The 12426-nt window shown below is 42.2% G+C and overlaps 1 protein-coding gene across 5 annotated transcripts in view; it reads right to left on the bottom strand.

Moving 5' to 3' along the window:
* Positions 1-2016: 2016 nt before the first annotated feature.
* The window catches only part of RBM4 (RNA binding motif protein 4), a 14351-nt gene continuing 3941 nt past the window's right edge, over positions 2017-12426 (bottom strand). The window contains exons 3-4 of one of the 5 annotated variants that reach the window (XR_011472945.1): positions 6692-6790; positions 2280-2367 (exon numbers count right to left, since the gene is read on the bottom strand). Coding sequence is in view for 4 of the 5 variants with exons in the window: in XM_070427595.1 (XP_070283696.1) it covers positions 10504-11240 (737 nt within the window). In the remaining variant the exon portion in view is untranslated. The other 4 variants (XM_070427595.1, XM_070427596.1, XM_070427598.1 and 1 more) reach the window with 4 other exon arrangements.

Raw genomic sequence — 12426 nt, 5'->3', positions numbered from 1 at the left:
AAATTGCATGTTGTGGGTACATTGACCATTTCAGAGTCCACTGAGGCCCCTCACACTAAAAGCTCCTGAATTAATTTGAATTCCTACTATGAGCCAGGATTTGGGTGGTGAACAAGACATGTAGTTCCTAGTAGAAAAGCAAACCCTAATTACATCTGATAAATGCTAGGTAGGGACAAGGACAGGTTACTGTGAAAACAATAGTGACTATCTGTGCAGAGAGATGGAGGAGAGCTATCATCAACAGATCCCATCTCCCCCTCTTTCCATTTCTTGCCCAGCTGTGGGACCCAGAGACAAACATGCTCGAGCTCTGCATTTAGGATCACCAAATCTCTAAGCTAAGAACCCTGCTAGGTTATTAAACAGTTCCACCACCTGATTGCTGAAGACTACAGGATGGGGCAAGACTCCAGCCCTAACAGCAGCCACCCACAAATCCTACCCCACGACCTGGTCCTATGCTGGCAGTGTTTCTGGAATGACTATTGACAGTGTACTAAGCCTGAATGGATAAGGCAGAGGATAATATATTACCAAGAAGAGCACACCGTTCAATGGCAGCTTCCATATATACATCATCAAATGCCTGTTTTGTGTTAGGCACTGGAGCAATTAATTTTCTGACCCCTAAGGAAAGTATCCTATATAAAAGGCTAATGTGCAAATTGACCAAATGGCAGAACGATCTGTTGCTATGACACTTCACTGACCACCAGGAGGCAGAAGCTCAATGCAAGAGCTGCCCCCTGGTGGTCAGTGTGCTGCCCCTGTGGGAGTGCCACTCAGCCAGAAGCCAGGCTCACGGCTAGCGAGCACAGCGGCAGTGGCAGGCACGGCAGCACTAAGGATGTCTGCCTGCTGGCTTAGGCCCGCTGCTCTCCTATGGTGGGGAGCAGGACTAAGCCATCAGTCGGACATCCCCCAAAGGGTCCTGGACTGTGAGAGGGCGCAGGCCAGGCTGAGGGATGTCGTGCACTGGGCCTCTAGTTAGCTAATAAAAAAGCAAAAAAATAAAATTGAGAAAACTACTACAAAGCAGACAAACTGGGTGTAGTGGTGGGGGAAATGGAAAAGAGCATCTTCTTACAGATTATCAGAAAGGGCCCTCTGATGCTTGATCCTGAAGCTAAGAAGGATAAATTAGCCCTAAAGTGATCTGGTAGAAGGTTCTCCCAGGTTGAAAGGCATTGAAGCAGGAGTTTGAGAATCTGAAAGGAGGGTCAGTATGGTTAGAACTGGTTAAGGACCTGATATGACACAAGTGTGGGGTAGAGACCACATTATGACCAAGATAGGGAATTGGCTTTTTACTTTAAGTACAATAGGGTATTACTGAAAGGTTCTAAGTTATGGAGTTGACTGATTTACAGTTAATATCATCTCAACAACTGGAGATTAAATTGAAGAGAGGGAAAAAAGGAAGAAGGAAATGAGATGCCAAGAGGCAGTCACTGTAGTAGTCCTACAGGATGACTGAATGGTCTTGACTATATTGTGGCAAAGACATGAACAGAAGTAGCAACATTTGATACATGCTAAAGAATGGTTGAGGGGGAATGAGAAACAAGGAAGAATCCAGGATAACTACAGGGAAGCACCTACATAGATGGTAATAACATTTAAACAAATGGAGAAATTATTTTGGAGTGGGGAGAGAGTCAGGAGTTTTATTTCAGACAACAGGTTTGAGATATATTAAGACAACCCAGGAAAATCTCAAGTACGGCAGATCCTCATTCAAAGTTGTTTTAAGAGAATGCTGTAAGAACTTAACTATTTACTATCAGCACATGATAAAACTGGTTTCGTTATAAACTATCAATTACATTAAGTGAGGACTTACTATAGGTCTTTGGATCTGTGAACTTTGAGTGGAGAGGTTTGGGACAAGAATGTAAATTTGATCTTTCCGCATCCATATCAGCATTAACCAATAAAAATATACTGTGAGCCTCAAATGCAAGCCACATATGTAATTTGAAAAGCTCTAATAGCCAATTTAGCAAAGTAAAAAGAAACAGGTAAAATTAACTATGCTTTTTAATAATGTATTTTATTTGACTATTTCCAAAACATCATTTCAACATATAATCATTTTAAAAATGAGTATTTTACATTCTTTTTCATACTATGTTCTTCAAATCCCTTAGGTATTTTACACTCATAGCACAGTATGTGGCTATGACTATCATGTTGGGCAGCACTACTTCAGATGGTATACAAAGCCAAGGGATTGATAAAATAACCTAGGAGAGGGTCTCAGCCTTGGTACTACTGACACTTGGGACTGGCTAACTTTGTGGGGGCAGGTGAGCTTTTCCTGCAGGATGTTCAGCAGCATCACTGGCCTATAATCCATAGGTCCTAGGGAAATGAAAGGAAGGGGTGGGGTGATTTGATGTGAAAATTGCAGAGATCCAGTTTCTAGCACATAAAAAAACCTAACCAATGTCTGTAACATTATATAAGAGGTCTTCACTGTCACTTCTTATATAATCAAGTTTTTCTCTTCTCTTTTGACCCTTTCCTCTTGACAACCAGTAGCATTTACTGATGACCACTGTTCTCAAAGAGAAACTCTAAATAAATACCTGTTTGGACAGATCAGGGGGTTTCCAAATTAGAAGGAACCATGGGCCCTAACCTGTTTAGCTCAGTGGATAGAGTGTCAGCCTGTGGACTCAAGGGTCCCAGGTTCGATTCCAGTCAAGGGCATGTACCTTAGTTGCAGGCACATCCCCAGTAAGGGAGTGTGCAGGAGGCAGCTGATCAATGTTTCTCTCTCATCGATGTTTCTAACTCTATCCCTCTCCCTTTCTCTCTGTAAAAAAAATCAGTAAAAACACTTTTAAAAAAAAAAAAAAAAAAAGAAGGAACCGTGGGTACAGATTCAAGTATCAAGCTTTCATGGCCTCTTGGCCAGATACAGCTTGTTTAAGCAGAGAAGAAAGTTTTGGGCTGGAGACACACATTTGGAAATATTCGTAATCTAGACAGTAAAGCCAAGGGAATTGAAGATACCACCTAAAGAAGAACATGGAAGAGGATAGAGCCAGATTCATTTTTATTGCCCCCAAAACGTGTTCAATTTTTTTTTTTCACCTTAAAAACTCAAACCTACTGTTGGATAATCTGGAGAGGATTAGCTGGTGCAAACGCTAAGGGAGGAGAGGCCTGGCGTGTCTTCAATAGATCTACAAAAAGTCCGTCCAGTATAGTATGGCTGAAGCTTAGCAAGCAAAGGAGAGTAGAATAAATTCATAGAGCTAAGAGGAGGCGGCAGATCACAAAGGGCTTTAAATAAAGGCTTGTCCATGGACTCTGATCTTTAGTCTAAATGAAAAACCTAGGGGTAAGGGGGGCAGGGGGGAGAGAGATAGAAGGTAAAGAGGGAATAAATGGTGATCAAAGACTTGACTTGGGGTTGTGTACACAATATAAAATAAATATATATATATATATATATATATATAATTGCATTATGGAATTGATTGTACCCCTGAAAACTGTATAGTTTCATTAACCAATGTCACCCTGACAAATTCAATTTTTTAAAATTGATTTCAGAGAGGAAGGGAGAGAGAGAGAGAGCTAGAAACATCAATGATGAGAATCACTGACTGACTGCATTCTGCACAACCCACACTGGAATTGAGCCAGCAACCAGGGCATGTACCCTCACAGGGAATCGAACTGTGACCTCCCGGTTCATAGGTCAATACTCAACCACGACAACGACCAGAAGTTCCGTTTTATACAAGTGGTGTTTGAAATATCAGACACCCAAGCAAAATATCAAATGGGAAGTAGGATATGAGACTGGAGTTTGGGAGATGTGAACTGGTGATATAAATTGGGAATTTTTGTATACAGAATGGCATGTGAATCCACAGGATCACCAGAGACCAAAATCTAAAACATAGAGCGTCCAATATCAAGAGGTCAGAGAGGAATCAGCAGAGGAAATTGAGAAGGTAGGAAAACCAAGAGGATCGTGTCCTGGAAGTCAAATGAATTAAGTGTTAAGGAACATAGTAATCACCTATGTCAAGATACTAATACCAAAGATATAAACAGGTAGATGAAGACTAAGAATTGACCAGGGACTGAGGGGGTTATCTGCAAAGCAGCACAGGTGACAAAAATGTTCTATATCCTGACTGGGGTGATGGTTACACAATCAAAATATGTCAAATTACATTCTTAAAAATTGTGTGATTTATGAAAAATGACAAAAAAGCCATTTTTTAAAAAGTACATCACACCCTAACCGGTTTGGCTCAATGGATAGAGCGTTGGCCTTCGGACTGAAGGGTCCCAGGTTTGATTCCAGTCAAGGGCATGTACCTTGGCTGCGGGCACATCCCCAGTGGGGGGTGTGCAGGAGGCAGCTGGTCGATGTTTCTTGCTCATCGATGTTTCTAACTCTCTATCCCTCTCCCTTCCTCTGTAAAAAATCAATAAAATATATTAAAAAAAAAAAAAAAAAAAGCACATCACATAATACTCCTCTGGTTAAAAACAATGCAAGGCTATTTCACTCAGAATAAAGGCCAAAAAAGCCCTAGATCAGTGGTCGACAAACCGCGGCTCGTGAGGCACATGGGGCTCTTTGGCCCCTTGAGTGTGGCTCTTCCACAAAATACCACATGCGGGTGCGCACGTCCAGTGCGATTGAAACTTCGTGGCCCACGCGCAGAAGTCAGTATTTTGTGGAAGAGCCACACCCAAGGGGCCAAAGAGCCGCATGTGCCTCGCGAGCTGTGGTTTGCCAAGCCGCAGTTTGCCGACCATTGCCCTAGATCAGTGATGGCGAACCTTTTGAGCCCAGTGAGTCAGCATTTTGAAAAACCCTAACTTATCTCTGATGCCATGTCACATATAGAAATTTTTTGATATTTGCAACCATAGTAAAACAAAGATTTATATTTTTGATATTTTATATATTTAAATGCCATTTAACAAAGAAAAATCAACCAAAAAAATGAGTTCGCGTGTCACCTCCGACACGCGTGTCATAGGTTCACCATCACTGCCCTAGATGATCACTGTTTAACTATCCAACCTGCTCTTCTACTACTCTCTCCTCATCACTCCACTCTTGCCCCTGGTGTCCTATCAGAATAGGTCACCTACAATCTGGAACCTTGGGGCCTTTGCTAAAACTGTTCTATCTGGAATTCTAGAAGTCGATTTGGCTAACTCTCATCTCATTCAAGTTTGCGCAAACCTCAATTTCTCAATGAGGCTTGGCCACCCTATTTATTACAGTAATCTGCACACCTATATATTGCTCTAGCTCTCCCAATCCTATCTCCCTTCCTCTAAAATAAGTAACAACTTTTTAAAAACCCAGAGAAACCACCACAATATAATGAGCAAGATCTTTGAAGTTTATAAAAACAAAACCTGACCATATTACTTAGCAACATGAAATCACTAGCAATGTTTTTGCGGATTGGCAGGGTTGTATAAGTCAGATTAAAGAAGGTTGAATAGAAAATGGAAGGCAGTAATTGGAAACAGAAACCAGAGAAAAAGCTTTTGAGTTTTGCTACAAAAAGGAGTGAAGAAATGGCCATCTGCTGCTCCTTTGAGCACCCAACATGTCTGACCTGCCCAGAGTCCAGTTTGTCGCCCACGCTTCGCTGCAGCAGCCTCTCACCAACACCCACGTTGACACCTCCTAGCTGACCTTCCACCTTATTCACTGTCTTTTCATCTCTACATATGGCCTCCTCTGCCCACAGCTGCAGCTCCCCCAAGGGGCCCACAGTCGCACTGTGCAGCAGGGCAATATTCAAGATGGTCCTGCCAGGGTGTGCCATCATTGTCCGAGGACAGCCTCATGGTGGGCTGCCTCCTGAGAGAACAACCTTAGCAACATTCGAGCTGGAAACCTTGCCCACCAACTGGCTGCACCACAACCAGATGCAAAAAAAATATGCCTGATGCCCTGGCTGGTTTGGCTCAATGGATAGTGTCAGCCTGTGGACTGAAGAGTCCCGGGTCCAATTCTGGTCAGGGGCACATGCCTGAGTTTCAGGCTTGACCCCCAGTGTGGGGCGTGCTGGAGACAGCCAATCAATGATTCTCTCTCATCATTGATGTTTCTACCTGTGAAATCAATAAAAAAAAATATTTTTTTAAAAAGTAAGCTCTAGAACAGTAGGCATCCCGAGCACTTTACACCTTATACCAGGGGTCCTCAAACTGCGGCCCGCGGGCCACATGCGGCCCACCGAAAACATTTATCCGGCCCGCCGGGTGTTTTTGCCGCCGCTGCCTGTTGCTTAGCAGCCAACTAGTTTTTTTTTTAAACAATAGTCCGGCCCTCCAACGGTCTGAGGGACAGTGAACTGGCCCCCCGTTTAAAAAGTTTGAGGACCCCTGCCTTATACAGTGTCACACTATTTGTTGAATCAATGAATACTGTTAGTCTCCATCTTTTAAAATTTGCTAATCCCACCCATAAGACCAAGGAGTGTATCAATAAAAGTTTAGATTTGTGACAGGTCTGTATTTTAAGAGAAAAAGGGAACAAAGCGACACAACCCTCCAAAGTGGTGGAAAACCAACCCAACTAGGTTAAGATAAAAAGACAAATACAAGCAAAGTACCCAGCCTAGATATTAGTCATAATCTTAGTCATTGACCATTTCCGACCCATAGGAGTAACTATTCCCACCTCCAATCCTCTTCACTCCAACAGTTTTCCTGGAACTGTTGTCTTAATCATTTCACCTCTCATCAAAAACAGCTTCCAGCTTCAGCAATTATTTGTATCCTGAGGGTAGAATAGAAGATTTTAACTAACAGAAAAATGCATTAGACACATGGATCACCTATCACAAAGTTTCACATAGAGCAAATATTCAATAAATTACAAATTATATTAATATAGAGGTATTCCCATCTAGGCCATCTATGAACTAGAAAGAATCAGTCAGGGTAGAAGCATTTAGTAAAAAAAAATCCTGAAAAATCACCCAACTAAAAACAGCTTTTTCTTATTTCCCTTCACCATAACCACTTTTCCTAAAAGCATAATGTTTAGTATACAGTAGGTGCTATTTGTGGAACGACTCTGGGAAATGCCCTAATTAGATACTGCCCTACTAAATGTTAAAACTGGAGCAAGAAAGTATAGACAAAAATAAAATCTGGAAGACAGTCTGTGTTCATAGGAGCATAGAACTAAGAAGTGGCTCTTCCCTGCACTCACCAATCCATCCTATTGTTAAATAATCTAAAACTCAATGCGAGGTCCTTTTGCTATGCCAATCATTCTAAAGGCTGTAAGTACAAGTAATGAGGCATTAGTGAGATTTTTGTCAGCTATACAAATAGGTGGTGAAAGGTATTAAAAAGTGTTACTTACTGGCCTAGAAGTAGTAGAATGCTGTTGAAGCCATAATTCTCCCCCCCTCCGCCCCCCCAATGACATAAAACGTGAATGTTCCCTCAAAACTGTCCTTTTCTTAAGACATCTTCCTTGGAAATAAGTCCAACTAAATGTATTGAGTGGGAAGTTGGAATGGTAATAGTAAGGGGTGGGAGATGACTATTTCTCAAGCAGGAAAAAACCTACATCTCAAAACTACTAGTAAGCAATTAGTTTTACAATTTCAAAGGTGGACCAATGGGAGGAAGTCTTTACTGGAATAAGACTGCCTGCCTGGGTTCTTCTGTATTAACCCTTTTACCTTTGGCACTGTTAAGTCTATCTACAATAAAGAAAATAAACAGTGATGTCCTCCCAGAGCTGAATGTCAAACTACATCCTCCTCTCTCTTTTCCAGGGACAAATAACTCAGACAAAAGGCCAAACAAGAACTCTCTCAAAGCACACATATTCCTAAGTTGAAAAACCATTTATTTCACTGGAAAGAAAAAAAAAGTGATCCAACTCTTTGTGTCCACCTGCCACAAGCCTTTGGGCCAAAGACTCAGAAGCAGTGACACTCTCACCAGGGTCATTCCCAAATCCAACACCCACTGGAAACAGGAGGTGAGGAGATGGCACAACCCCACCAGTTTCTGCACACAACGGGGCCTGCTAGGAACAGAACATGAATGGGAAGCTACAGAAGTACTGAAGGACAGGAAGAACAGGAAGATGGGCAGGAAAAAGGAAAAGAAGAGGTGGTCTGAACTTAGCAAGGTAAATTAAGGTCCACGATTCCTGAGGGACTGAACGCACAGAGCCGAGAACTTCCCGGAGACGGGGGTACCATGAAGGGCGTATTCTCATGCACAACCGCAGCTTGGAATTTCAGCCCACACACATCCCACCTGAAAGAGAGCACAATACACGGGCTTTATAGCAAAGCTCAAAAAGCCTTTCCCACTTAAAACCTCAAAGAACATCTCTACAAAGTCTGGTAACATGACTTTGGTAAGTTTACTTACTTGTACCCATCTACAATATCACAATACTCTATATAAAAGTGAAAAAAGCTTGAAGGCCAGAGAATAACTAGGAAGGTCAAGCAATCCCAGACTGGGGCTTTTCTTTAAATTAAATTGTAAATTTTCTTTCATGAAAGTAGGCAAAGAATTGCATTTCCATTGATGTTAACGTTAGCATTCCTCAGAGAAGGTTAATTCCATGTCACAAACTGTATGTAGAAGGCAGGAAAAAGGGAAAGGTTTCAATTAGCTCTCTGGGGTAAAAAGTCAAAAGTATGTTTGAATCTGGGAGTTACTGCCAAGGTCCAAGTTAAAAACCATTCAAAATTGAGGCAAAAGCAGCATCAATTCAACAAGCTGTAAGACCTGAGGGCATCCCACTCTGCTTAGTGAAGAAACTAAAAGAATGTACTAGAGGGCATATGTAAACTACACGTCAAGTTTCTTTTCCAGCCCTAAGAGTGATTTCCTATCTAATAACCCTAGGCAAGTTACATACCTTCTGCCCAATGTCTGGGGCACACTGGGGAATACTCAGAACAAAAAGGGCATTATAAATCACCCTTTAATACAACAGCAATCTCAAACACCTAGAGCCCAAGCTGGCAAGCATCACAATATTCTCAAGTAAAGCCAAATGGATCATGGAGCTCAAAATGTGTAGGTATAGGAAAAAGCCAGAGGACTCAAAGTAAAGCTGGTTGTTCGAGAGGATTAAATGCCCATAACTAGTGGAAAGATGAAGGGAGTGATTTACTTAAGGCAGCAATTTTCAGCTCATGGCACACATAAACTAATTACTAAAATTCTGTGGCACACCAAAAAATGTACTTTTTGTCCATCTGGAAAAAAATAAAGGTATAATTTTGATTCACTCACCTTGGACAGCTATCATTGTGCTGGCTGTTATCATTTTTTATTTTATTTGACAATCTAAAGCAGCGGTTGCCAGCCTTTCGGACCTCATGGACCACCCAATTGGCGACTGCTGTTCCAAAGGTTTCCTTAAACCAGCGGTCACCAACCTTCTGGACCTTATAGACCACTAGTGGTCTTTTCCCTTAGATCACAGGTTGGCTACCGCTGATTTAAGGGAAAAGAGGTCAGTGCCACTGATTAAATAGTCAGGTATTACATGTTTTAAAAAGTCTTGAGCTTATGTATTGAAAATCGCTGGCTTAAAAAGCAAAGCTCCCAACCCTGGAGAATAAAATTAACAGGTATGCACACATATTATCTATCTTTAAGAAGTGGAGAGATGTCAAATCTAACCCTGTGGGGGCAGTTTGTAGAACAAAGTAAACAGGTTATTACAGGATAGATTCTAAGATAAAGCAATGGACTGGGTGCACTATACAGGAAATGAATCTTGAGCTGCATGGAGAAGTAGGTTTGAGTATATGCCCCAGATTCCTTATTGAACTCAATTTTATAAATTAAAGATACTTTTCTCCTCTCTGCCCCAACTTAACATCAAATAAGGTTTTTTATAAAGCTCATAGTGGGTGAACTGTTCAGGAATGTCAGAAATATGCTGCCTCAAGATTATGATGATGCCATTTGGGTAGTCTTCATAGTAACTGGGACTTGAGCAGTGATGACCAGTTAACTATACAGTTACTGATTTTATCACTACAGGTCATATCAGACCTTTCACACAGTACAAAGCAGAACAGGAAACTTGCAGACCTTAGTAATGTCACATACCTAGGAATTTCAACAAAGGCGCTGAAAAAAAAAAACGACACACCCGAGTCTAAATATCTGGGTCTCAATTTCAATTCATTTATAGCACATAGGTGTGACCCAAGATTCATCACACCATTCTTTGTTTTACCAGACACAGATAGAATCAGATTAACTCCCACTACCAGGATCCCTGGAAAAATAGCCATGAGTGGTAAGGGTGTTTACATTATTTCAGAAAGTTAACTAGTTAGGACTTTTTCCTAACCTCTGTACCATGCTAGTAACCTTACCTTAACCCTGCAAAAGCAAGCAAGCAGAGCAGCCTAACTGGAGCCTTTAGGCTGTAGGAGGTTCGGCAAAACCAGAACAGGTGACACCCCACCGCTCTCACCTCAAGCTTTAAAAGGCTGAATACCGCGCCCGATCTGCATACTGCGCCCGATCTGCATACTGCGACCGATCTGCGTACTGCGCCCGATCTGCATACTGCTCCCGCTCATACCGGGCCATGTTGTACAGGGAATTCCGCGCGGCTGCTGAAGCTTGGGACAACTGATTGTCATGCCCGTAACCGTAGCCCTCTCCAACAGTGGGGACTGGGGCTGTAGCGCGACGCAGGGGGCTCCGATCCCGCCCGTAATATGAAGAGGAAGCTGCAGTAACAGCAGCAGCGGCTGCTGCAGCAGCAGCAGCTGTAGCAGCAGCTCCTGAGGTCGGCAACAGGTGTCTATCGTAGGGATCGAGAGAGGTGGAGGTGAGGTGATTGGCCATGGCTGTGTTCTGGACTTGTGGCAGCTGGGACAAGGTCTGCTCTGCGTAATTATACGCGGAGGCAGCTGCAGCCGCCACTGCCTCATAGGACCGGGCAGCACGGCAGCGCTTGTAGTAGGCATCGAGCGCTCCGTATGCGTTGTTGTAATACAATGAATCCCCATAGCTCATGGTGTAAGGTGTACGCACTGCTCCATATTGCTCATTATATTGCTCGGTAAAGTCTGCCACTCGGCCCGAACGATCTATCGGACACTCTTTGGACCAGTGCCCCTCTTTCCCGCACCGATAGCAGCCGCTCTGGTCTCCCATCCCGGGCGCAGTCCTAAGCCGGCTGGTGGACAACTGCACGTGCATTCGTTTGCCTTGAAGAAACAGACGCAAGAAGGGTTGCTATCACTCTTAGTCATAGCCCCAGCCCCTACCCCCGACACTGGTCATAGCAATGGCTTTACCTAGACAATGCTAATGCAGAACTCAATGCCAGGTTTTTTTATAAAGTCCAATAAATAAATTTAGTATAGTGACCTGATTTCAGACAAAGATTAGATGAAGAAATGTTTCCACTCTAACACCTAACACTAGTGTAATGCTTAAGAAAGAAACCACTCTTGCACAAAAACAAGTATCTCATTCAATACCAAGTAACTGTGCACAAAAACTACTCTGAACAGTAGACCAATGAATGTCAAAAGAAACCACAAGATTGCTCAGCAAGATTCTGGAACTTCCATCTTTACTATCAAAGGCTCTGATTTCATTAAGCAAAGGAATGCAAAGACTAGTCCCCCCAGACTTCCGCCCCATTCCAAAATCAGAGAGAATAAAATAACACTCTAAAGCTACCCCTAACAGAGAGTGATCCAGATTTGATCACTGAGTGGCTGAGTGTGATAGGCAATTTTCAGATTTTTGGGAAAAACACTCATGAACTGGGGGAAGAGGAGTGAAATACAAGTTGAAGGACTGCCCACTCATTAACTGGGTCCTTTAAATTACTGGTTCTGCTATTCATCCTAACAAGGATACTTGACAATCTGACAACTAACTTTGATGACCCCTAGTGGAATCAAAGGAAACAGGGCAGGGAGTTCACAAGTTGCCTGAATTTTTTAAAGATTATGAAAAATATGGAAGGGAGGATGAGAAAAGTGAATAACCAGTAATATTAGTGGATCAAACTGTTCATTTTAGCAAGGCTAAAGTACTTTTTCCCCTTAAACTAGGGATCTGAGATTCTAAGAATATGTACTTATTACTGTTTTTTTGCCAAAAACTACAATTTGCATTCTGGAAATGCAAAGTATCACTTCTGAAAACCTAACCAAAAAGAAAAAAACAACACTTTTCTGGAAAAGTTTAAATTTAAAAAAAAAAGTTTAACTTTTAAACCTTTTCATAGAAGCAGTTACCACCTAACATGATCTACCAATTTAATGGTAAGCAAAAGTCCAGCAAGAACTTTCTAATGCAACTGGCTGTGATGCACCCAAACATGCAGATGTCAAAGAAGTGAATGGTCAGAACCAGGGAAGAGTCAACAGGTCATCT

This window comes from Myotis yumanensis, unplaced genomic scaffold, assembly GCF_028538775.1.
Source record: "Myotis yumanensis isolate MYYU_CA2020_CCGP unplaced genomic scaffold, mMyoYum1.0.hap1 SCAF_10, whole genome shotgun sequence".
In the NCBI taxonomy this organism is placed as follows: Eukaryota; Metazoa; Chordata; class Mammalia; order Chiroptera; family Vespertilionidae; genus Myotis; species Myotis yumanensis.
The sequence above is the reverse complement of the archived record's forward strand: the minus strand, read 5'-3'. Positions and strand labels throughout refer to the sequence as shown.